At 40.9% G+C, this 26,582-nt stretch overlaps 1 protein-coding gene across 6 annotated transcripts in view; it reads left to right on the top strand.

The window, feature by feature from the left end:
- Positions 1-20,143, top strand: part of LOC122653123 (kinesin-like protein KIN-UC) — a 114,799-nt gene extending 94,656 nt beyond the window's left edge. For all 6 annotated transcript variants that reach the window (XM_043847061.1, XM_043847064.1, XM_043847062.1 and 3 more), the window contains 5 exons: positions 10,823-10,948; positions 11,851-11,976; positions 14,161-14,304; positions 14,416-14,544; positions 19,972-20,143. In XM_043847061.1, coding sequence (XP_043702996.1) covers positions 10,823-10,948; positions 11,851-11,976; positions 14,161-14,304; positions 14,416-14,544; positions 19,972-20,120 — 674 coding nt within the window. In that variant the 3' untranslated portion in view covers positions 20,121-20,143. The remainder of the gene's footprint in view (positions 1-10,822; positions 10,949-11,850; positions 11,977-14,160; positions 14,305-14,415; positions 14,545-19,971) is intronic.
- The last annotated feature ends 6,439 nt before the right edge of the window (positions 20,144-26,582 follow it).

Below are 26,582 nucleotides of genomic sequence, written 5' to 3'. Positions count from 1 at the left end.
GGCATAGTTGTAACGTCCCCAAAACCAACCTAGGGATAAGGGCCGTCACTCAAAACCAGAGGATCGAAAATGGTTTAAATAGTGAACCGAAAATTTAACCATTATCTCTTAATTCCAATTAATCTTCATCATCATCATAAATATACACAACGGTAGACTCACATAACCATTAATCATTATCCAACTCAATTGTCTAAATTCAAATGTGTTGGTGGCACCACACCTAAAAGTGACAATAATCTCAATTACTCTCAACTGTCCAAATCCTTAAATAAATCAATGTATCTTAATCAAAATCCGAAGTCATCTACAATTGTTCCAACTATAAGAAATTAAACTGAAAAGATCAAACATCCTCAATCTGGAAATCATTCCCTTCAACGACCACAATGCACTCCTCACACTGGCAAGATTCTTGATCAACATCATCTGGAAGATTAGTGAAAGGGTAAGCTTAGTGAGTAAGGGGAAACAAAACCATAATAACGATAAATCATATTAACTTTCCAATATCAGGAAACATTTCAAAACATTCCTGATATGCAGTTTCAAAATACATTAATTGAACATATTTCAAATCATTCAAGTCATGCTAAAAAATTCACAAGTTACAAAACAAAGAGTTCCATTATTCATTTCAGTAAGGTCCATATTGTGGGACTGCCGAAGATCACATATCATATCATAAAACACAATCACTAGGAAGAGAACTCAGGCTCTTGGCTCACGAAACCGGTAACACGCCTCCTATGGAGGGGAAACCATGCTCCTTAAATGCCAACTGAAATGGAAATGCGAGCGTTGAGCTCTTGGATCTCTAAACCGGACAAAGTCCTTAAACGTCACGCTCACGCCTCACTCTTGTGTTTAACATTCCACCCCAACACTTAACCCCTTGTTGGAAGGGTCGCAGTCCAACGGTAATAGTCATCCAATACAAATCCATGAAAACCATTGAATTTCAATTATGCTCCAAAACATTTATTCATTTTTTTCATAATAAAACAAAACATATTCCAAAATCATTCATGCTAATTCAGTTATGCCATTTAATAAAACAATAAATTACAGAAGAGATTTATATAAAATAATACATAGGGTTCTGTTGGTCTCACTCACCTCGATATCGCCCAAAATAGTTATTCTGTTACCATCCAAGGTACAACAACCTCAGATACCTATGTACATATATATTTATTCACTATTAGTACATTACCTAATCTATTCCGATATAATCAAATACGCTTCCCCCCTCTAAAAGTCCTCCTATACTCTTCCTATAAACTTCTGCCAGAATCTGCGTGACGAATGGAAATAGTATAAAAAATACCTCTTTTGGAAATAAAAAAATTTGAAATTTTTTTATAATATCAGTAGACCCATATGCATACTATATGGCATAGTACGAAGTATACAGTGCTCCCGCATCCCATATTACCGCATACCATACCCCTCGTTTCCAAGTCGACTACAGCATTTAATCAATCAATTTCATTAGCATACATTCCAAACACATCATAGTATCTCAACATTTCCTTTCATAGCTCCATATAAACAAAACAAAAATTGAAGAATGATGTAACATGTTATACTACCACAACATAATATAACAGAAGTATTACACCTACACGTATGACATATTCTCACTCACCTTGTTGTGTATGCAATCGTGTAATCGAATTAGTCCTCAAGACGATTGGCGATAGCTTTCGCCGATCGAGCGGTTCTGTCCTATGCTTGACTAGTCATACATGTGTCAAATTACGTTTGAAAGAAGGTGGGGCCCTAGGGTGACCATAGGTTCAAGCTAGGTTGAGTTACAATTTCAGTTTAAGCTTGATAGCAACTCTGGTCGATGGGAGTCATCGACCAGAGTGTTACAGTAGCTAAACTTATAATTTTCCTGAAATATCATTCTCTGGTTGATGGGAGTGGTCGACCAAAGACATCAACCAAAGATTTTGCAGCAGCAAAAATCAATGACGAAAACAGGGTTTTGGGTGAGGTTTTAGCTTGGATTCGTCCAATTGACTCTAGGATTGATGTTTACCCAACTTAATTCATAAACTGAAACCCTAATTTGGTCTATGAGGTGGGTAATTGTTGAATTCAAGATAGAATCACCCATGCATGGGGGTTTGGTTTCCAAACACATGGATTTAGCCATGCATGGCTGGAAATGGTTTCCAATGCTTCAATTCAAGCATAAGAGATGTGAATTGGTTAGTAATTTAGATTAATACAAAGCTTAGGCTGATGGGTTGTGATCAAACATGCATGCAAGAATTGGGTTCTAATAACCCAAATTCAACATGCAAGACGGTGGATTGACAAATCTTAAGTCATAAAACAGAATTGCAGCATGATTTCTAGGCTAAGGAAAAAGGAATTAAGCTAAGGGCCTCAGTATGGGTATGAAATCACAAGCTAGAAGAGGAAGAGAGGATGAGGGAGTTGAGGAATTCCTTTACCAGAAATCAGACTTGGCATCTAAGCTTCTCCTTCCTTCCCTTTCTTCTTCTCCTCTTCTTCTCTTCCTTCTTTCCTTTCCTTTCTCCTCAGTGGCAAATGGGTTTTAGAAATTTGGTTTGGTTTTATAAGGTGTGTCTTAGGGTCTGTTTGGCTAAGGGTCAAATGGTAAAAAACTGATTATTTTAGCCGAATCGCGTACACGGGTCGATACACAGGTCCCGCTTGCAAGGAGATCCCCGACATGCGGCATCGGGTCCCGCACTCCCGGGACAGAGATTTGCCAATACAGTAGCTCTGGTCGATGGGAGTGGTTGACCAGAGACATCGACTAGAGTGTGTTTCTTGCTGAAACATAGCTGGACCACCCCCGGCTGTTGACATCTTCGCACCTTAACAGTCTCCATTGTTGTCAAGGCGTCACCTAGGCGGCACCTTGGCGACCCCTAGGCGTCCAGGTGCCTTGGGCGCCTTGGACGCCTTGGACGCCTTGTTCGCCTAGTTGGTGTCGCCTTAAACTTTGGCCCTCTCCACCGCCTTGGGTCGCCTAACCGCCGTGACAACTATGCTTAACACTCCCAACATGATTCCTGGTCTTAAAATATTAAATTATAGTTAGGATTCGTTAACTAGGGGTACTTCCCATGAACTGTACATTTGGTGGTGGACCTTGCAGTTGCATGGGCTTGGTGTTTGCCTTCTTGTCGGTATATAGGATCTCACCAACGGCTTACGTCATTTATCTCGACCATCCGGTCAATGCTCCATAAGGTACTGGTAGCTATGACCCCAGGTTCCAAACCCACAACCAAAAATTCAAATTAGCCTGGGTTTTTGGGCACGAGTGTAACAGTTGGTGTCCGACATGCAAGGTTTTTGGATTTCGGTGGAATTCCAACCCTGCCAAAAACTAAAACATTTTAGAAAAGTGGCCCTGAAAATTCAAGGAGTGCTTATCTAAGCATGATTACACATGTTTGAATCATTAGATTGGCAAAAAAGACCCAGCATTAGTTCGGCTTCGGACTCTATATTGATAGTGTATGGCATAGCCTACTGCATCCTTTACCCAAATGTTGCTCAAATCCATGCAAATCTTGAAGTGGGTGCTCCAAAGTCAACCACCAAGCCTTGATCCAGCAGCTAAATGAAGGACTTTGGAAGAAAAAAATGAGGGTTTCCAGGTGTTTCCCAATCTTGCGGGGAGAAAGACTCAAAATTTTGACGAAATGAGTCGAACTTTATGTTTTATACAAGAGGTTTGTATCGTTTCTCCAACATGACCGAAACAATACAACATTTCGATCATTTCAACACAACTAATTGTGTTCCTGTAATCCATAGTCTAACAGGCAGATCGAACCTCGGTTCAAAGGTTTCATCACAGAACCACTTGTTGTTCCTGAGACGAGACTTTAACTACCCTTTGTCCAAACGATCACAGTCCTACTCACTGACCTATGGTTTGACGAAACGAAACATTTCGTCGAAATATAGAAGTTTTGTCAATTCGCATATCCTTTCATTTTGGTTTCTGTCGAAACTGAAATATTTAGAAGAAATTTCTAGTCAAAATTTTGAACCATGCTGACATGGTAGTATGGTACCCATTGTGAAAATCATATATGCCAATATAGAAAAGAGAAATGCTTGTCTAACGTGGACACATGGTGCCCTCCATGACAGGATTTTTACAAATGATGGGTCCTGGAGTGAAATGCTAGGCAACCAAGAGGTCCAAGACACCATACTTACATAGGAGCATCACAGACTCAAGATGTTGAGATGGATGAGTGGCAGGACTGGAAAAGATTGAAATTATTGGTAGCACCAAGAGTTGACATGATGGAAAAGTCAACTGAGATGGTAAGGTCTTGTGTGGTAAAGACCATGATATGGTTCAGTTAAGAAATTGGAAGGGAAGTTGAGAATTGAGATATTGCATTAGGGGATGTAAACACTAAAGATTGGAAGAGTTGAAGAACATTGCGATGGGTTTGGTTTTTCAAACTAATACTATGCTCAGAAAAGAGGCTGTATACTTGTCCTTTCTCCTATTTTATTGTTGCTGATTGTGAGGCTGAAAATAAATACAAGTCTTTTTTTTTGAGAGGGGGGGGGGGGGAAGGGGGGACTTGCAATATAAGGGGTTCTTTCTATTGAATTAATTACAAGTTTTTTTTTTTTTAACCCGAACATTACCTGGGACCCAGGCCAGCCCCTACAATTTTATTGAAAACCAAAAATTGAATAAAGAATACAAGGGGGGGGGGGGGACATGCCGCCTTACCCCAACCCAGAGGGGGAAACACTCTCACCTCAAAGCTGAACCCAAACCATACAATCAAAGGCAATTCAAGAAACAACCTACCCTATTCCCTTAGGACTGGCAGACCAGCCCTGTCTTCACGGAGAATGCGCTGCAATTCCCCTGGAGGCTGGCTGCCAACGTGGAACACGAAGGACGAGCCAGAATCACAGGATTCACAGGCAAGATTCGCCATCCAATCAGCCGCCCTGTTACTTTGCCTATAAGCAAAAGAAACCAAAGCACAAGTAGAATCTATTAAGGCCATGACTTCCTGGAAACAGTACCAACCCCTCCACAGGTTACACCTTTTGAGTTTGATCATCCTGACAGTGGAAGCAGAGTCTGAATTAACCACAATATCAGAGAAGCCCAACTCATGGCACAACATCAAACCATCTCTCAGGGCCCTCAGTTCTGCCAATGAGTTCGTGCAATCCCCATAGAAGCTCGAGAAGGCTGCCAGCGTAAAACCTTTCTTATCCCTGATAATCCCACCTCCCCCACCAATACCTTGATTGCCTCTGCAAGCACCATCAACATTAAGCTTCACCGAGAAGAAAGGTGGGCACCAGTAAACTGGGAGGGGACAGTTCGGCCTGGTAGGCGCAACCACTAAATCAAACAAGTGAAACAACTGCAGAATTAAGCCCTCCCTAGGGGAAGAGGAGCGCCTAATTTTGGTGAGGAGCAGAATCTGTCTTACCCAGTGCATAATACTATCAATAACAGCACCTGCTGCCCGCATCCTTTCTCTGTGTCTTCTATTACTCCTTTCCTTCCAGAGCTCCCAAACAATCAGGGAGGGTAGGAGCCCTGAAATATAGGCACTTAGGCTTCTACTCTCCGCCAACCCATTCCAAAAGATGAGACAACTTCTTATATCCTGTGAAGGTAGTAGCTCAACATCAAAGACACGAGAAAAGAAGCTCCAAACCTTCACCGCCGTGCCCCTGACAGAAGGCAATGATCAGTGGACTCCTGCCTGGGACACTTACAACACTTGCACTTTGAAGCCAAGGGGATGCCAATAGGCATTAAGGACTCATCTGTTGGAATTCTTCCATTAAGGAGCTGCCAAGAAAAGAAGCCAATCTTCGTGGGCAAAGTTTGGTTCCATATCCATCTAGCATAAGCAACCTCAGGCGACCTGCACCGCACCTCATTCCAGGCCGATTTAGAGGGAAAGCAACCATCGCTAGAGATAGTCCAAACTAAGACATCATTTTTTTCTGACACTGCAATCCCACCTTATAGGATATTTTGCGTAACCTCATCTGAGTCAATATAGTTCAGCAAATCCAGCTTCGAAGAACCATCCTCCTCAAAAGCATCCTTGACACGTAAAGCCGTGTCAACCTGGAAGGCATTGTCCACATAATCAATCAACGGGCTAACCCCCATCCAGTTATCGAGCCAGAAAAAATATCACCATAGCCAACCAACCACCGAGCCCTGTCTAATATAAAGTTTTTAAAGGCCAGGGCACTTCTCCAAGATTTCGAGGCAAGCCCGCCTGACTCAGCCAAAGCAACATAAACACCCTTAAAGACCTTAGCCCTAAAGAAAGCACTCCACATCGAGCTATCAGAAAGGACCCTCCATAAGCCTTTTAGCCTTAGAGAAAGGCCAACATCCTCCAACAGCCTAATCCCCAAACTTCCTTCTTCCATCGGCCTACAAACCTTCTGCCAACTCACCAAGTGCCTGTGCTTACCCCACTCCGAACTCTCCCACAGAAAGTCAGCGAAGATGCCATAGATTCTTCTTACGACAGCCTTAGGCGGTTCCAAAGTGGCCAAAACATGTAAGGGAATAGAGGAGAGAACATGTTTTAGCAAAGTCACTTGACCCCCAGCAGATAGAAGCCTTCCCATCCATCCCGCCACTTTGTTTCTTATTTTTCCAACCAGGTCATCAAAGAAACAAACTCTAAGCCTTCCAGCATAAAGAGGAGCTCCCAAATAGGTAATGGGTAAATCCTTCCTTGTAAACTCAGTCACGGCCCCCACCATTCAAGCCCTAGCCACCAAAGCCCTCTTACCCAACACGAAGTAGCTTTTTTGTCTATTTACCATCTGCCCCGAAAAGCCTTCGTATCTATTGATGAAACCTAAGATTTGCTTTAGCGAACTCTTCAAACCCCTGGTAAAAATAATGGTATCATCTGCAAACAAGCAATGGGAGATTCCAGGGCATCCTCTGGGCAGCAGAAAGTAAGATGCCCGCCCCTCTGAAAAAAGACTTTTGAGACCCCTACTAAGCACTTCCTCCGCCAAAATGAAAAGGGCAGGCGACAAAGGATCCCTTCGTCTCACACCTCTTGTAGACTTAAAGAAACCTGAGGCACGACCCCCTAGAACAACAAAAAACTAGCAATTCTCTACAGTCTTCCTGATTAAATCAATCCAAGCATCAGCAAAGCCAAATTTAGAGAGGACCGCATATAGGAACTGCCATTCTAGACGGTCATAGGCCTTTGCCATATCCAGCTTAAGGATCGCATTTCCACCCCTGGGAGATACTGCCCAAAGCATTCCGCCATAGTGGTTCTACTTTGCTTTCTTGCTATTAGGTCCTCATGCACGGCTTTTAAATTGTTTCGATCCTTCCTGTTCAAGTCCTAAGCAACCTCTTAGACAATGGAAATATTATCGTGAATGCACCAGCCCTGAACAAAAGCACCCTGCTCTTCTGCTACCTAAGAGGGAAGCACCACAGCCAACCTAGAAACAAAATTTTTGGCAATAATCTTGTAAGAAAAATTACAGAGACTAATAGGCCGAAAATTTGACATTACCTCAGGGCTATCCTTTTTAGGAATGAGCACAAGGCAGGTGGAGGTAAAGCTCCTTGGAAGACTGCCCCCCTCAAAAAAATCCTTTACCGCTGCCCAAACCTCCCCACCAAAACCTCCCAGCAAGCCGTGAAAAAATGCCCCAAGAAACCATCAAGGCCTGGAGCGCTATCACTCGACAAGGAGAAAATAGTCGCCCTCACCTCCTCTAAGGAAGGCAGAGCCAACAGAGAGGAATTGTCAGTTCTGAAACAACATGGGGGATGTGAGTCAACAAAGCCTCATCAACAGAACACCCCTGCGAGGTGAAGATTTCCGAGAAAAACTCACAGCCGCCACCAGCACCTCGTCATGGTCAGAGATCCATAAACCATCCCCTGCTTTAATCTTCGGAATACACCCTTGCCTCCTTCTTACATTAACCATGGAGTGAAAAAAATTGTATTCCAATCCCCCTCCTTCAACCAGGAAATCCTGGACTTTTGCCTCTAGAAAATTTCCTCCTGCAGCAACACGTCCTCCAATCTTTTCTTGGCCTCCACAAGCACCCCCACGGAATCAAGGCCAGCAAGGTGGTCATTGGCCGCCTCCGCCCTACTGACTACGTCTTCAGCATCCCTGGCCTTCTGGTGTATATTGCCAAACACCTCTCTATTCCAGCTCCGCAAGGCACCCCGCAACCTTTTAAGCTTCGAAAAAAGCACAAAAAGAGGGGAACTGAAAATAGGCAACACCCATTGGCTTTTGATAAAATCAAGAAAATCCGGATGTGATAACCACATCTGCTGAAACTTGAAACCCGAGAAGGAACGGGCGTTGGGATCGGAAACAGAGAGCCACAAGGGAGCATGATCCGAGCATACCCTGTTGAGATGGGAAACTTCACACCGAGGGAAAGCTGTCAACCAGGCCGAGTTCACCAAGAACCTATCAAGTCTGGCCCATAGTTGTCATGGCGTCGCCATGGCGCCGCCATGGCGTCCTGGCGCTGGAGAGGGTTGCATGGCGACCTACGCCATGGCGTCCCTCTTTGATTTCTTCTTCCTATCTCTCTTTCCCTCTTCGATTTCTTCTTCCTATCTTCGATTTCTTCTTCCCTCTTCGATTTCTTCTTTCCCTCTTCGATCTCTTTCGATTTCTTCTTTCCCTCTTCGATTTCTTCTTCGATTTCTGAATTTTCTTCTTAAAACTTGAGAAACAATAGAGAAAAAATAAAACATGGCTTGAGTATACATCTATTAACACATTAAAAATAGAGAAAATAAAAAATAAAACATGGTCGACATGCTCGTCATGGCGGGCGACATGTCGATATATCGACGTGACACCCCTCCACCGACTTGGATCGCCGTGACGCCTTGACAACTATGGTCTGGCCAGAACCCTCCTCACACCATTTTGGTTATTCGACCAAGTAGAAAAATTGCCAACATACCCCGCATCAATGAGGCCAGCACCACTGACAAAATTACCAAAATCATCCATCGACAAGGTACACGCAGGCCTGCCACCCACTTTCTCCTGAGGTGCCAAAACCGTATTAAAGTCACCACCCACCAACCAGGGAAGGGAGGTAGACCTAGAAAATCGATCCAGAGCCTTCCACACCTCCCTCCGCTCCATCGCCGTGCAAAGCCCATGAACAAAGGAGGCATGGAAACTGACAGCACCGTCAGCCAGACATTCCAGCATGACAAACTGGCGGTTCTCCTCCAGCACCTTAACCTGCATCGTACTCCTCCAAAGAACCCAAATTCGCTCTGTAGTGTACACTGAATCCAAACCAACCCTTCTCAACACAACATGCGCCTTATAGAGCTGCGCTTTGGGCTCTGAACTGCCACAATATCAACCTTATGTAATTTAACCATCACTTTCAACCGCCTGGACGTAGGCTTATTCCCAACACCCCGAGCATTCCAAAAAACAATTCATTTGGAAACAGTAACAGCAGGATCAACCGGTCCCATGGACCTCGTAAAGCGCCTCAGGGCTCCCCCCTTCACCTGCCGAGCGTGTCTCAATTTTTTCCTTCTGTGCACCTGAGCAGCACTGAGCAACGTTGCCCGAGGAGACCTATGTTTTCCCTTGGGAGGCTCCTCCGGCCCCCCTTCCACCATCACCACCCAACCGCTCAAAAGTTTTGCGAAACCTCCCCTCAAGAGTGGCACTAAATGCTCGAAAGCTCTCCAAAAGCTCAACACGTTTCAAAGGGACGTCCTTCCTTAAGGCCTCCTGAAAGTCATCTCTAACACAGAGCTTCTCCGCCCTATCCCCAAAAAAAGGCGACAAAGAGGCATCAACAGAATGCGAACCTGCCAACACCAAAGCGCCAGCCTCCTCCCCTTCGTTCTCTGTTTCATAAATCACACCGAGGCTCACCTGCAAAGGAGCACTAACAGCCACAACCCCAAGCCCACCAACACCATCACTCACAGCATCACAGGTCCCAGACAACTCCTGCGGAACCACAGCACCACCATCGACGCAAGGGAGCTTGCCCTCTTCCAAGGCTCCATGGGGCAAAGCCTCGACAGCCGCAACACCTTCAACAGCTACAGCTCCAATCCCTGAACCCGAGGCACAGAGATTCTGCCCAAATCCCATTGGCCGAGGTGAACCAGAAGTCCTCCGGGCCACAGGTCTCTACCGCCCTCCTCTCTCCAACGAGCCGAGACGAGCCACCGTACCCCCCTGATGAGAGGCACCCCCAACCACTGCAGAACCACCATGAGAAGATCCCTCCCCCCTGGGGATAAAGACGCCATCGGAGTTCCTGTCACCGGCTCCAGCCAAAGCCCCTGCCGGAGCCTTCTCAACCCCTTGCGCAACAGCCACCACACCTTCCTCCACTGGAGCAGTCTCGCTCTTCCCCTTCAAAAATTTCCTGCAACTTTCTTTAGCATGCCCTATTTTCGAACAAAGACCACAGTAGTGGGGCAGCCTTTCGTAAATGATCTTCTGATGAAACCCTCCGCCCCACATCCAACATAAACCTTCGAAGGTAGCTCTGCCCGAAGATCAACCTCACTGCACACACGGGCCGCCACAGTTCGTGTACAGTTGGTAGAACTAATTACAAGTTGTTCTTTTGAAGTAGGCTTACATCTGGTAAGGATAGTTCTACTATTACATTTTAAAAAATATTGTTCCTTAAATTATCATTGCTTTGTTTCTTTTTCTTTATTTGAACAGGTTTTATAAGAGATTATTTATGTATCTTTCCAACTTTAAGTCTACTTTCACAGATTTAAATCAGGAGAAGATTGTAGAGGAAGGAGGTCTGGATGCTCTTCTTATGCTCGTGGGATCATCACAGAATACAACCATTCAACGTGTTGCTTCGGGTGCTATAGCCAACTTGGCAATGAGTGGTATTCCTCTCAATTGAATTCTAACTATCTAGATTTATACATATGATATTAACTGAGTGATGATGTAAATTTTTGTTTCTTTATGATTTTTTTAGACCTTTTGGTCTTGCTTGAGTTTTTAACATACTGGCTTACTCAGGAATGTTTTATCTATTGCTCTTTTCTGAAGAGCTGAGGAGTTATGTCTGCCACCTAGTTTATATTGAGTTTCCTAGAAGATATAAAAGTTTTCCTATTGGGAAGACTTTTCAGAGACTATTCTGTTTGTGTTCTCTTGAAGCTCTGGCTCAATAAATATTTCCATATTCTCATGACAGATCCCAGGAGATATCCTTAATTCTTAAGACATTAAACGTCCAGGACATGATGGTAGGGAGTAGAGAATACCCTGCCACTTCAAATATATGAATTTATTAGATTAAGACATGGAGTTTTGGATACAATGATAAAAAAGAGAACTAGCAGATCTTGTTTACAAAAAATAAAATCTGATGGTGATGAATATTTTGAATAAGAACCATCCGTTTATTCATTACGATTAAGGACACTTGGGTTTTTCTTTTGCAATGTTGTTGGTGAAGCATTGGCCAAGCCCTTGGAAATTAGAGGCTTTTGTATCATGGACAACTCTTCCTTCACCTCGTGTTTCATCATTTGGATGTGATTTCCCTTTTTGCAATTTGTTATTTTGTTGGGCACTTTGAAAAGAAATTAATAGGCAGTCCTGTCCATGATGATTGTCTCTTTTGATCATTTCCTCAAACAACGAACATGATTTAGTCCCAATGTCTCCAGTGACTGCTCATATTAAGGGTGAATTCCAATTAATGAATATTTTCATTCAGAGTTCTATGAAATTCACGGAATCCTTTTTACAGAAAATCCCTCTTGTATATATACAGAGACAAACCAAGGTTTAATAATGAAGAAAGGAGGTGGTCGGCTATTAGCAGATGTAGCATCAAGAACTGACGATCCTCAAACACTTCGAATGGTGGCTGGAGCATTTGCAAATTTGTGTGGAAATGGTAAGATAAAGATGATCACACTTTTCTCCTTAAATGAATTCTGATTGGAAGTAACTTGAGCTACTCTTTATTTTTTATTTTTAAAGTTGACCAGAAATTTTATAAAGATAAAAGAGGTACACAGAACATACTGAGCAAGATGTATTCTGCAAAATAGCATTTGGTGATTATGCTTGTTGTTTAGAGAGAGTATTAGGCTTTTGGGAACTTTAAAGACAAAATGATGAGAATTATACAGTAAATCAGCAAGGATAACAAAACAGAGAGGATGAATACTTGGTGGTTGGCTCTTGATTGAGTTCCTCACGGTTCAGAGGTTTATACCCTGGGTTAGGGTATCTCCAGTATGTTGATGATTCCATTTATAGGGATTTTGTGGAGGACTTCGAGCGTTTCTTCCGCCATACTATGACAAGGCTAGCTTTTGTGATTCAGTCAGAGGATAACTTGATTCTGCAGCAGCATCGACATTCTAGTGGTTTTAATGCTGCCCGGAACTCAATGTAGTAGTAGGAGTCTAGGGCTCTAGGATGGGCATAAAAGTGACTTGTTGCTTGTATTGTTGTCTTCAATATATTTGACTCTTTGTAACGAACCATATATGATGCATGATTTATGAAATGGTTTTATAAGTTGATATCTATTCATTCTTAATGCATATTTAAGTTGTTTTAGTTGAATTATGTGTTCTAGACTTCTAGTAATAAACATTGAGTGGAATAGGCCAATTAGAGAATGTGTTCAACGTACACTACCAACCTAGGGTCTGAATTCAAGCTACCATTTTGGGTGTGATTTTTTTAAAATCTAAGGGTTCCACTATGTTTAGAGGGCCTAAATAGGGTTTCCTAGAAGTTTCAGGACCTAATCTGGTCATTTGACCCTTGAATCCCATCATCAAAACTTGCAAAAAAAAGTGTATAGGTTTTGAGCTTGGTCGAAACCAAGCTCTAAACCAAAAACTGGAACCTTGCGTTTTTCTCATAGGAAAGCCCAAAAACTATCTTACAAACACATCCATCCAACCATGCCTGAGAGCCTACTTCCATTCCATCAGGAAAATTGGTCTTTTTTTCCGTTGGACTTATTGGGAAACCCCTATTGTCGCCCTTTTTCTGTGATCTCTTAAATGGTTTATGGTAGGTAATGATATGCTTCCCACCCCCACCGCCACCGAAGGAGTTCATTTTATGAACATTCACAATGTCTCAGCAAGTCAGCAGTGCATTGTGGAAAACATATGCTCTCCCTGTCTCAAGAGAAAATTTATGGACTAGTAACTACTATTACAACAAAGACAAGGGGATAGGGGCTCCTTATAGACTCAATCTTGAGCTGTAAGATTCTTATATACCATTTATGTAATTTTTATACATTTTGATTTCTCTAAGTAAGATATTTTAATATTACATGAACTGAATCATTTTAGCAAATTTCTTATTGTATTAAATAAACTATATGGACTTGTCAGTGTTTCAAGTTGCTGTATGCTTTGTGATTTAAGCTGACAAATGTATCTTTAATAAGCCTTGTTATTAAACCAAACTCTTCAGAACTATTGGTGGATCATTTATGACTTAGTTCTGTTCTCAACACCTTTTGTATTTATTTTTTGTGATACAACTAGGTAAGAAAAGCTTATGGAAGACCTGTTGAGGGTTATTGTTCATACTAGTTATATCTATCATATGCTTTTTCTAATTCAATAAAAAACCATGTGAAGAACTTTCGTATGGTTTCAACTTTCAAGAACATTGTAGCCCAATGATTGTAATACTGAGGTGTTCCTAGAAACGAGACCAAGCCGAGCCTAAATCTTTCCATTAGTCTCCTAAGAAAATAAATATAATAAATAATTTCTATTTTTTTTTATCTCCCTGGCATTAAAAACCAAATTGTTATTCTGAAATACAATACCTGTTTGATATCAAATACTCTTTATTATGCTCAGCTATTGGCATAATCTGCCTATGATATTGAAATATTGCTTTTTATCCCCCCCCCCCTCTCCCTCCCCCTAAAAAAAAAAATCACTCAACAGCTCTAAACCATTAGTACTGGGAAAACTACTTCAATGTTGCCTCTAGAAGATAATTTAAATGTTGCTGTATTCGTTATCACTTAGAAAGTAGATCACATGTTCAAATTATTTGGCAACTGATTCACAAGTTAGTCACTTAACAGAAAGGTTACATGCAATGCTGAAAGAAGATGGCAGCATCAAGGCACTCATGGGAATGGTCAAATCTGGAAACAGTGATGTCATAGCACAGGTTGCTAGAGGGATGGCAAACTTTTCAAAATGTGAATCTCGAAGAATCATTGAAGGTCTGTGGATATTCAATCTTCCATCCCAACATGACTACAGATTGTGTATCCTTATACATTGCTATGACAATAGTCCCTTCATGAATATTAAATGATCTTCACTTACTGCAGGACAAAGAAAAGGGCGTTCACTTCTTATAGTGGAGGGGGTACTTACATGGTTGATTTCTAATTCTACTAATTGTCCACCTTCAACTCGACGCCACATTGAGCTTGCTCTTTGTCATTTAGCACAAAATGGTAAGCGTATGTAGATGTTGGACTATTGCAGCTAAATGTTGATTGATATTTTTAGGTGCTTTTCTGGAACTATAATTTCAGAGTGAGAGGGAAGGTGGGGTAGAGGGTTGGCACTCTATGTGGAGAGTTCTTGGCTGAGCTAGTGTGCAGCAATTTCAGTACTTATTTCAATTCACTCAGAGCACTGGTTTCTCCTGTATTTGAGAAACAGGATAAATGATATTAAAACTGATACTTGATTCATCCTGAAACAGAAACTCAATAAGGATTTTGGGTATCTTATTAATGTAGGAGTAGGGTACGGATGTCCCAACCTGCAGTAAGGATCAAGGTACTGACAAACAGAAGGTTTTAACATGTATCCCAGCAGCAGAACAGTAGGTAACAGCCCAAGCAACAAACTAATAAATTAGGACTTTTGACACTTATATAACCTCAGGTCTGATTAAAGGTATAGTCATGAAATACCCAACCACAGTGAACAAACAGCAAGACAAATCAATGCTGTCGGTGGAACACTGAAGACTCAAAAAGTCAAGAATAAAATAGGATCCCAAAATAGCAACTAGGTGACTCAAAATTAGAACTGAAGGTACTTTATGACCAGGAGGTCAACATACCAAAACATGGAAGTACTCTACTGGTTGGATGAGAAGAAACCTCCATAGAACTTGCTGTCCAGAAAACCCAGATCTGATGTTGCCACAGGGAAACTGATGAACACCCAGTTGCAGACTATGTCGATGGATCAATGGAAACTCCTTGAAGTGTGTCAACAGTAGCAAAGGGAAAGAATATGATACCCCCGTAATCTTGTGTATACTGGTTACAGGTACAGAAAATAGCGACTAACAGTAACGGGTATGAAAGAGATGAAAGGAAGAAGAACAGAGGGATAGGATAGAATGGTTCAAGTCTCTCACTCTCCCCTAGGCATCTCACCTCACATAGGACTCTCTCCTACTCTACTGTCTCTCACAGCACTCATGTTTAACAACCAGTTTATTTCATTCATAAAATCGTTGGGGCTAAGTACAACCCTCCCTTTTATTTATAATAAAGGAAGTCAATTACAAACCGATGGGAGAATAGACCCTCCCATACGCAAGCAATAGCAAGGTTGCCAAATTCAAAACAAATCCCTTCCCTTTTACACTATGGAAACTCCTACTTTCTAAAACTGAACTGCAAATAGAAACTAAATTAGAAAGTGGATAATATCTGGAAAAAAAATCTCAGCAATCACTCCTCTAAGCCCGCTGTCCAGGTGGGACCTATGCCATAGCTGTAAAGGATCACCGAATCTTCTAATATAGGAATATTTCTCTCCACACAAAGGCAGCAACTGGCCATGGGCTCCTCTAAATCTGAAGATATCTTCCTTTAAGCTGTTGCTCGATGGGTATTTGGACAGAAAAATGGCTGGACCTGTGGGCCTAAATATACATATCACACGGTCCCAAACGTGGGCCTGTGTAGAAGTTCAATCAAGGGTCTGGTACTGCATCACTTATCCATCAATGCAGTGGTAATTTACCAAGCATTATAGTGCTTGGACATCATATATATGGTTTTCCTTGTATTCTTTCCTTCTTCTTGGTTTTTTTTTTTTTTTTTTTTTTCCTGTGTGGAGACCAAGAAAATAAGCCTTGCATTATTTTCTTTTGTTATTACCTATCTTTTTGATGAAACATAATTGTTTCGTGAAGTGCCTAATTACATATTCTGGCTCAGGAATAACTAAGAGTTCCATACAGGGTTTGCAATGCTTCAAGTCCTCGGAGGGTATTAGTTTGGGTTAAGCATGCTGAACCTGTATCCGATCCTTATATTCATCGGGATGAACATGCCAAATCCCAGTAGGGCAAACCAGAATCCAGCCCATTTGTTAATTTGGTGAAGACATATGTGAAGCCACACTTGGGGAAAAGGAAGTAGGCTGTTTTGTGGCATGTATTATAAATTTCCTACCTTGGATCTATATATGAACCCCCCCCCCGGCACGGTGTTAGAGGGGGAGGAGGGAGAAGAACAAAACTGACCCCCTACTTTTGGTTCAAGATTGTAAGGTCAAAACCAGATGAATCCAAAGCTTTTTTTCATTGCCCCATGACATCAAGTCAACTTGGGGTCCGGGGTGCCCACTGGTTAAGTCAGATTTATCATTTGTCAGAATCACTGCCTTTTGCTGATTTGCATTCAGGTTAGTTATGATAACCACTGCCTCGTTTGGAAGGTTTCAGTTTAACAATCTATTCAGCTCATCTCTGAATTCTGACTCGAGACAAATTAAAGAGTTCCATAGAGGGTTTCAGGATGTAAGATGGATGTGTGGAAAATCAAGGATAAAGCACGGAATGAATGTATTAGAGCTGATTCGGGGTTCGCCCCGATCAATGATAAGCTCCGAGAGAGTTGTTTAAGGTGGTATGGTCATATTCAACAGAGGCCTAGGGGCGCCCCAGTAAGGTGGAGTGATGTGATTCCGATTGAAGGAGAAAAAAGAGCTAGGACAGGCCTAAAATGACCATAGGAGAAGTGGTGAGGAAGGACATGCATGGTCTAGGTCTTGTACTAAATATGACCTCAGATAGAGCCTATTGGATGGCAAGGATCCATGTACCAGACCCCATTTAGTTGAGATTCTCCTGACGTGTTGGGTTGTTCCTCTTTCCTCTTACTACCTTTCATCTGTCATACTCCATCTTTCATTTTTCATTTTCCATTTTTCATTTTTCTTCTCTTTTCCAATCCCTCTTTTCCCATCTTTTCTTTCCCTTTTTTGGTTAAAACTCAATTTTCCTTGCTTTGTTTTGTTTGGATCCATGTAGCCGACCCCATTAAGTTGGGATAAGGCTGAGTTTGTTGTTGTTGTAGAGAGTTTCAGTGATTCGAATCCTAATGGGTATTGATTAGGATTAAGCATGCTGAACCTTAATCCAACCATTATATTCATGAGATTGAACATTCCAATCCAAGCTGTCAAACCAAACCTCAACCCACTTATTAATATGTTTAAGATGTATGATATCTGAAGCCAAATTTTGGGAAAAGGAGGCGGGCAGGTTGGTGTCCTGGATTAATACTTTTCAGCCCTAAATCTACATAACTCCCTTCCCCACAAGAAAAATAATGACCTATATATTATGCATGTGAAAGCTCAGATTACAGGGGTAAAAATTGCATTTGTTTGAGACATCAGCTATACCCCCCCCCCCCCACAACAAAAAAAAAAAAAAAACTCAAACTGCATCAACAGATTAGACCCCCATCCCGGAAGAGGAGAAAGAGAAAAAGAAAACTGATCACCTGGCTTTTGGGTCAAGATTGGATCTAAAATCAGATGAGTCCAAATCTTTGTAATGCAGTAGCACTTGATTGGTTGGACAAGCATGACAGGCTGTGGAAACCCAAACCCACACAAAACCGGTCCAATGGTTTTTTGTCCAACAAGGGTTGGAATTAGTTTATTTAGTAGTTTCTTTATTTAAGCCTTTTATTTGTTTTGAGTTGAATACATTGGACATAGATAGAGTTTGGTTTTATTTTCTATTTTATTCTTAGACTCTAACTAGGAGTCTTAGTTTTCTCTTTAAATACTTGCATGTACCCAACGTTGGACACGGATTTGAATAGAGAAGTATTGGGTTTTTGCTCTGTGTGAGTGTGTGACTCTGTGCTTCTTTCCCTCCCTGCAAATCTGAGTTTCTTCAGATTGTCTTTCTTCCCTATCGCCATTCCACCACTTTGTTTCATTGCTCATGAATCCAAGTTAACTTGTGCTGACCACTGGTTGATCTGGATTGAACAGAAGCACTCCCTTTTCCCGGTTGACATTCAGGTTGGTTATGATTGGCACTTTGTCTGGAAAGTTTCAGCTCAATATCCCATCCAGCTCGACTCCCAATTGCGTAGGGTGTAATTAACTAGCAGTAACATTGAGAAAGACCTACAACCTCTACTTTCAAAAACCATTTGCTTTATAGTAGATTCTACAGCAAAACCGACACCCAGAAAACTTAATTTCCTGCTGAACTTGTTTCACTCCCTATATCTTGGAATATCCAATTCAGCCCTAGTTGTGAACTAAGAGCCTACCCAGCTTACTTCTCCCCATTTGTTAGAGGGGAAGGTGGGGTGGGATTGTTGAGAAGATGGGACCCATATGTTGGTGGGGTTTTGTTGGGGTGGAAATGTCGAGGTAAAGTTACTTTTTCCCATGAACAGTAACCAAAGTCCCACCAATTTAGTGAGACTTTGGATGGCAAAGGGTGGGATTTTGAAGTGCAACATCAGCAGACAAAGCAATTAATGATGTCCCCTAAGCTTTTGTACCACCCCAGATTAGGGATGTAAAAGGATCGGATTCGGCTCGGATAGTGCTATATCCGCATCCGCATCCGATTAGCTTTCGGACGGATTTGGATAGTGCTAAACGGATACGGACACGGATTCGGATCGGATATTTTATCCGTTTACATGTAAATATTGCTTTTCGGATAGCTATAGCCTATCCGTATCTGCATCCGATTAGCTTTCGGACGGATTCAGATAGTGCTAAACGGATACGGACACGGATTCGGAAACGGATTTCGGCTATTCATTTACACCCCTAACCCAGATTAACCAAACAAGGTTGGGGTGGGATTTTGAAGTGCCACATCAGCATTTTCCCACCCCAATTCTCCCACCCCACCTAAGTCCCCTCTAAACAAATGGGGCCACAGTATCTATATTTTTTTTTTTGGTAAATCAGTATCTATGTATCTGTGCACTAAGAGTCTTTCAAGCTTTCCATATTTAAATTTTCCTGACAAATCAAATAAGAAAAATTTGGTTGGCTGCTCAGAAACCATGATGGATCATTTAAAAATGCTGGCAGTATCTTACAAGTATCTGTGCAATATTTAAAAAGTCAAGGCAGTATGTTCAGCTGTTTGTTCAGTGTCTTTCTATTATAGGCTTACACATGCCACCCTAAAAATTAATGAAAGAGGAAAAATGACAAGCAAATTCTCATCTTCCACCCCATCTATTGTTTTCTCTGTTCATTTTTTTTCTATGCTATTCTTGTTCGTTACTTGTTTCTTGACTGTTATATCGTCTACATTTTTATTTATTTTTTTTTTTTTTGTTTGTCCATCTCCATATCAGTCTTAAGTTTTATCTATTACTGCCTTTTTAGACACCAACTGAAGGAGAGTTTAGAGGTAGGACTACACTTTCCAAGTCTGCCATACTGTGGGCATCAAACACATTCTTGAAAGAGCTTGGGTTCTTTTTGTTCTCAAGTTCTCTCTCATTATATGTCTGCTAGTAGTTCAAATTGTTTATGAGCATTATGCCTTCTGATATACTTGCATATCCATTTTTATTTCCATGAAGAAGATGCCTAAAAATAATCTAGAGGTTCTCTAATTTCTGCAGAGGACAATGCCCAGGACTTCATATCCACTGGAGCATTGAAAGAACTCATTTGCATATCGAATGAGTCATCAAGAGAGGACATACGTAACTTAGCAAAGAAAACATTGAAGTTGAGTCCAACTTTTCAAGCTAAGTTGCAAAAAGTGTGAGAGATGTGATGGTCCAAAAAAGCGAAATTTTTTTTGGATCCCAAAAAGCGAATTGCAGAGCTTCTCTTGCTTCTAAATGGTTAATTCATGAAAGCTATGTAAATTGTATAATTGATAATTGTTCAATGGATTATATTCATTAATTGATTTACATGTTATATTCTGTTTTTGCCCTTCTCTATTCATTGTTCTATCGCTTAGTGCTTTTTGATTAAAAGATACCAACCCTGAGGAGCTATCATATGATAACTAGAGGTGTATAAGCTATAAAAGAAAACATTTGGTTCTGTTTGTTTCCAGGTTAAAAACTGTATGAAGAAAACACTTGGTTAAGCTTATTCATCCCCCACCCCCCATTGTCTTTGCCAAGAAGTTTCGGAATGTGAAATGTGTTCCTAAAGAGTGGAACTCATCATTCGGGAACATTTCCTCTTTAGATTGGGACTGCACAAATAATTAGTCTGATATTTAGTTAAGGCTCCAGTCGGACACCCATAATGTGCCCTTTGCGGAAAAAGAAAAAGTTGTTTCTTCGGATCTCTCCTCTCTGGTTTCTCAAGAGGAAAATTTTCAAGGCAAAAGTCAAGAATTAAATGGTTGGTGCTTGGTAATTCTAACTCTGCTTACTTCCATAGGTCGTTAAAGCCTAGAACATTTTCAACTCAATCCCTATGCTTATGGCCAGAGATGGTTACTCCCTCCACAATGTTGATATAAAAGCAAAGGTTGTTTCTTAGTTTATAGAGTTGTTCAGGCTATCTCCTGGATTCCATTGGGTCTATCCCTTAGAATCTGTTCAACAAGTTCATTCCCAGCCACCTCATGAGCAACCTCCAACCTATCCCCTCTAAGGAAGAAATTCTAGTAGTACGTTGTCCATTCTCACAAGGCTAATAGAGCCCCCAAGTCCGATTTTAGTATGGGATTGATTGTTCTCTTCATTTTGGGATATCATTAAAGAAGACCTCATCAAGGCCATCAAGAGTTTCTTCTTCAACTCCAGTCAAATCAATGGGATTAACCATACCTTCTTTTGCCTTGTTCCCAAGAAGGAAGGTGCTTCTGCCATATCAGACTTTAGGTCCAATTCCTCGTGCAAACTTTTGTACAAGTTTATCACCAAAGTCCTTGCCAATAGATTTAAGTTGATGGTTGATTCTCTTGTCATTGACAATCAGTCGGATCTTATTACTGGCAAGAGTATCTAGGATAATATCATCATTTACAATGAGATCGTCAAAGGTTTTGACAAAAAAAAACCCATTCCCTTCTCACCCTGATGAAGATTGATATTCACAAAGCTTTCGACTCCTTCATATGAGACTTCATTTCTAAGGTTTTGCTCAAGATGACCTTGCCCCTAGTGTTCATCAATTGGATCCATCACTGCATCTCCTCATCTTACTTCTCAGTTTTGGTCAATGGCAATCCGACTGGCTACTTTGCCTCCTCTATAGGTATTCAGTAGGGATGTCTTGTCTCTCCATTCATCTTCACTCTTGCCCTTGAAGCCCTCTCCAGGAGCATCTAGTGTTGCACGGCTCAACAGTTCATTTGTCACATCCCAAAGTTTAAGGCTCTTAAGTTTTCCCATCTTACCTTTGCAAAAGATCTCATGATCTCTAATGCAGATATTGTTTTTTCTTGAGACCATTATGTCTTGTTTATAACAATTTGAGGATTTGTCGGGCCTCCAATGCTGAAAAACCTCTCTTTTTTTTGGCTTGGGTCTTTGATGTTGTCAAGGTCTCTTTGATTGAGTAGGCAAAGTTTTCAATTGGCCACCTTCCAGTCAAGTACTTGGGCTTGCCTTTGATTCCGACCAAGTTGATAGCGCATCACTGCACTCTTATTTTATTTCTCATTCATAAGAAGTTTTAACTTTGGAAGGGCAAGCTTCTCTCTTATATCAGTCACTTGGAGCTCATGAGATTAGTCTTTCAATCATCCTACATCTATTAGTTCGGTATTTTTGGACTATCCCAGTCCACCATCAAGGAGTTGGAGTCCCTTATGTGTACCTTCCTTTGGAAGGATCTGGACCCTCTAGATTCCTTCACCTTATGAGTTGGGGCGTTGTTTGCCTCCTTCACTTTGATTCTATTTGGACTGCTCCTGCCATTATTGATGCTTCTTGCAAGATTCTAAAGCTTTGGCCTATTACTCTTGGAGTCATTTCCAACCAAATTGATGATAGTGCCTCCACCTCCCTTTGGCTTGATCATGGGCACTCTATGGTTGTACTCCTCCACTCTGTTGGTGCCAGAGCCATATATAGTTCGGGCCTTTCTAAGCGGTGTATGGTTGCAAACATTATTAGTCATGGTGATCGCCCTACCCCACCCCACCCCCATAGGCTTGTCAATTGGTACGGTTTCGGTACGGTACCAAAAATAGGTATCCAATACCGATACCGTACCATACCGTTTAAGAACCCTATTTTCAATATCGCAACCGTACCGTTATGGTACGATTTTGGTATGGTATGAAAACGATATAAAAAACGGAATTGGTTTGGTATGAAAAACGGTATGTGGTGTGTGAAGTTTAAGATTTGAATGTATTTAAAATGATACAAGTAGTAAAAATGCAAGGGGATCCGTGACCTTATCGTGGTTTAGTTATTAATGACATATTAGCATTGACAGTCTGACAGAAAAAGTCAAAAAGATGGTTTATTGTTTTATGTACAAAACCATTTAATAGATGTACAAGACACGTGACAGTCTGACAATAAAGGGTCAGGTTGGATATAATTTCTTTATGGTTTCAAATTCAAACTGTGTGGTCAAATCACTCGACTGCTTTTACATTTATTTAATTTTACAAATATACCTTTTAAACGGTACGGTTTCGGTATATACCAACAGTATTGTATCTAATATCGATACCGTACCGTACCGTGGTCAATACCATTTGATCATACCGTACCGTACTATTTTTGCAACGGTACGGTTTGGTACGATTTTACACAGGCGGTTTCGATTTCGGTATACGGTTACGGTTTCAAATTGACACCCTTACCACCCCACATCTTCCTCTCCACCATTATCAGTTCTGTGGAATGTCTTGCCACCCATTGGTAGAAGGCCTCAAGGTTAGGAAGACAACGTGATTTGGGCAGCAACTTCTCTAGACATTTTCAGCTCCAAAGCGGCATGAGACTTCATCCGATCTCATGGCCCATTATCTCGTTGGCTCGTTTGGTTCAAAAGCCATATTCTTTGACATAGTTTTACTGTTTGGTGGGCTCTCTCCAACTGCCTCCCAATGCAATCTTTTCTCATCCACCGCTAGATCATTGTTGCCTTTGGAATGCTCCTGAATATGTGAACTATCTCTTTTTGTTTGCCCCCTTTTCTCTTCTACTTGGAAAGGGGTCCTAGCAAAATATTGGCCAAGAAGTCAAAGGATCCTTCATTTTCACAAAGAATGGATGTGGGTGGGTGTAACTTTTGCAGATAAATCAATTTGTGGTGTAGTGGGAAAGCGCACCTTTGGTGCTACCATCAACCGTAGTTGGATGGAGCATAATCTCAGGAAATGGTCCTCCAGTTCTAGATCCTTCCAACAAAAAGGCTCCGTCTCCTTTGACATCAAGAGCAAGTTATCTACAGTCACATCTCGTTGTACAGACTCCCCAAGGAACCTGCATATATATATATTGTTGTGTTTTGGGGATTACCTCTCTCCTTTCTGCAGCTCTTCTCCTCTTCTCCTTGAGTCTTGGGTTTTGATTTGTTAACAATGTTGTTTGTATTCTTTTTTCTTCTTCCCCGCTTCTGGGGTCCCCTACTTTTCCTTTTTTAATGGTAATGAGTTTTTAATTCACCTAAAAATTTATTATTTTTAAATGGCTAGTTTATTGGAGCTTTTCTTTTTACATGATTTTTAGCTGGAAACAAACAGAGCCAATTAAAACAAATGGAGCCTTGAAGTATTTGCACTTTGAGTGGCTCATGTTAACATAGATAAATGGTTAAACATGAAGTTTGCAATTAAACAAGTGCCCATATGAATGATGCGTTGTGTAGTTGTGACTAGGGGTGTAAGTTTGACCCTGGCAGCCTAAACCCACCCTGAGCCTGAACAAGGTCTGGGTTGAGATACCTAGCCCTAAGGGCAGGTCAGGGCTGGAAATTTCAAGCCTTCAGTCAGGGTTGGGTCAAGCCAGTATTGACCCGACCTTCTTTTAAGTTATATTATAAAACATATATTGATATAATATATATACTATAAACTTTAAATGTTACACATATTTTGTAACATAATATAATATATATGAAGATAATAAGTGATAATATATTTTATTATGGTATTATTTTATGTAAAATTGATAATTTTCTCCCTGACATAGCCCAACTCAGTCCAGCCTATGCATTTCTCCCTTCCACCACTCTATGATCAGGGCCAATCAAGGACAACCCAACCCGACCCTGAGGGAGGATCAGGGTTGGATTTTCTAGGGCCTAAGTAAGGGTCGGTCCAGGCCTGAGCCTAACTAAGGGGACTTAGGGTTGGGCTAGGATTTTAAAAAGCCCGGCCTAATCCGACTCTGTTGCAGCCCTAGTTGTGACAATATGGGATGTTTCTCGATAGGAAACAATCTTCCTATCGAGGGAGAAGGAATAAATAAAGAGTTACCCATTAGATTAGGATCTAGGACCCACAAATATGACTCCAATGAGGATTGGTCTGACCACACGGTTGGGTTCTTGTCAGGTTGATGACCAAGGAAGGTGTTAGACACCTCCATCCACCCTGGATAAACCGATTTCCAATATTTCATGGTATTTATAATTAATAAGGTCTCTTAAGTTAACACATCCATTAGACCATGGTCCACATAATATATAAAAACAAAGCACAAAAACATAATTATTAAAAGAATTAGAAATTAATTGAGAAAAGAGAGGAGACATGTATCTATGTATGCGCTACAAAAAAAAAATTTAGTGATCCCAATCTAAGTACACAAAAACCAAACTTGAACTACTGCTCTTAAGAATATGAAACCCTAAACCGAACAATATTAACAGAAATGCCATTCTATGCGAAGTATCCTAATCAAGATATGAATAGGGAGAAAAAATTAATCCTAGCATTAATGCATGCAAAAAAATATTTAAATACAAAAAACCATAAAATTATGAGAAAAAAGAAATAAATTTTAAAAAATTGAATAAAAAGTAGTATGAAATTCTCAAAATACCCTTACATGCGATGTCTAGGCTATCATGCAAAATAAAATTAGGAGAAATATCAATATGGAAAAATATCATACTCTAACATGATTAATGGCTAAAAACATATAGAAAGGAAATAAAATAAAAAGTATCAGAAATTCATGCACACCTAGTTTCCTAGGTGCAAATATGTATGAAGTAATATAAAAATCATAAAAATAAAAAAAAAGAAGGTGCAAAATTATGGACTATGTTAAAGACACAATAATTAACTCATCATGTCGAGTTGGGATCAATTAGATGCAAAAATTTACATAAAATATTACATGTAATGCAAGAACATTAAATCTGACAAACTGCAAAACATAACAAGTAAAATCCGAAATATATTTTTTTGGGGCGCTGTTCTCTGTGCCGCAGTGCAACATGCGCCCAGGCACATGGGAGTGGGCGTAATGACCACCCTGCCCCCCTGAGTGGCAGGCCCATGTGCCTGGGTGTAGGCTGCGCTGCGGCACAGAGAACATTCTCCCATATTTTTTTTTAAATTATGAACATAAAAAAGGAAGAATGTTCTCTTTGCCGTAGCGCAGCCTATGCCCAGGCACATGGGCCTGCCACTTAGGGGGGCAAGGTGGTCATTGCACCCACCCTCATGTGCCTGAGCGCAGCCTGCGCTGCAACACAGAGTACAACGCCCCTAGAAAAAATTAATGAAAAAATATTAAGGTATAAAATAACTAAAACTCTGAAAATTCCCATGAGAAAACTGAATTAAAACCATATTAGTGGCACATTCTTGCTGCCCGATTTGAGGAAAACAACGATATACCTTCACTATAAGAGGTATATAGCTTATAGCATACTTAACCAAATTGAATGAAACAAGAAGAGATGAAATACTCACAGAAGAAGAAAGCAAGCCAAGATTCAGATCTAGAGGACATGCACAACTCAAGGGATCAGAGTTCCAAGTTGTAGCTTCTTAGCAAAAGCACTCACTGCTACAAACCTAAGAAGCCTCTCCTTAAAAGATTACTCCAAAAGTCCTTTGAACATGGGAAAAGCCTTGTTTTATAGATATTGGGTCTTCTCTGACCTACTTCAAATAGAATCAAACCTCACTTAAAACCGTTAGATTTTGAGAACCAATTTGACATCAATGGAAAAAAAAAAAAAACGATAAAACTCATTCAACCAATCAAAGTGAGTTTGAATCCATTTTTGGAGATGTTTTCTTGCTCCAATTCCCACAACAAGATGTTTAAGAAGTATT

The sequence above is a fragment of the Telopea speciosissima genome, chromosome 2 (genome assembly GCF_018873765.1).
Source record: "Telopea speciosissima isolate NSW1024214 ecotype Mountain lineage chromosome 2, Tspe_v1, whole genome shotgun sequence".
NCBI classification, from domain to species: domain Eukaryota; kingdom Viridiplantae; phylum Streptophyta; class Magnoliopsida; order Proteales; family Proteaceae; genus Telopea; species Telopea speciosissima.
This window is presented reverse-complemented; position numbering and strand designations above follow the sequence as displayed.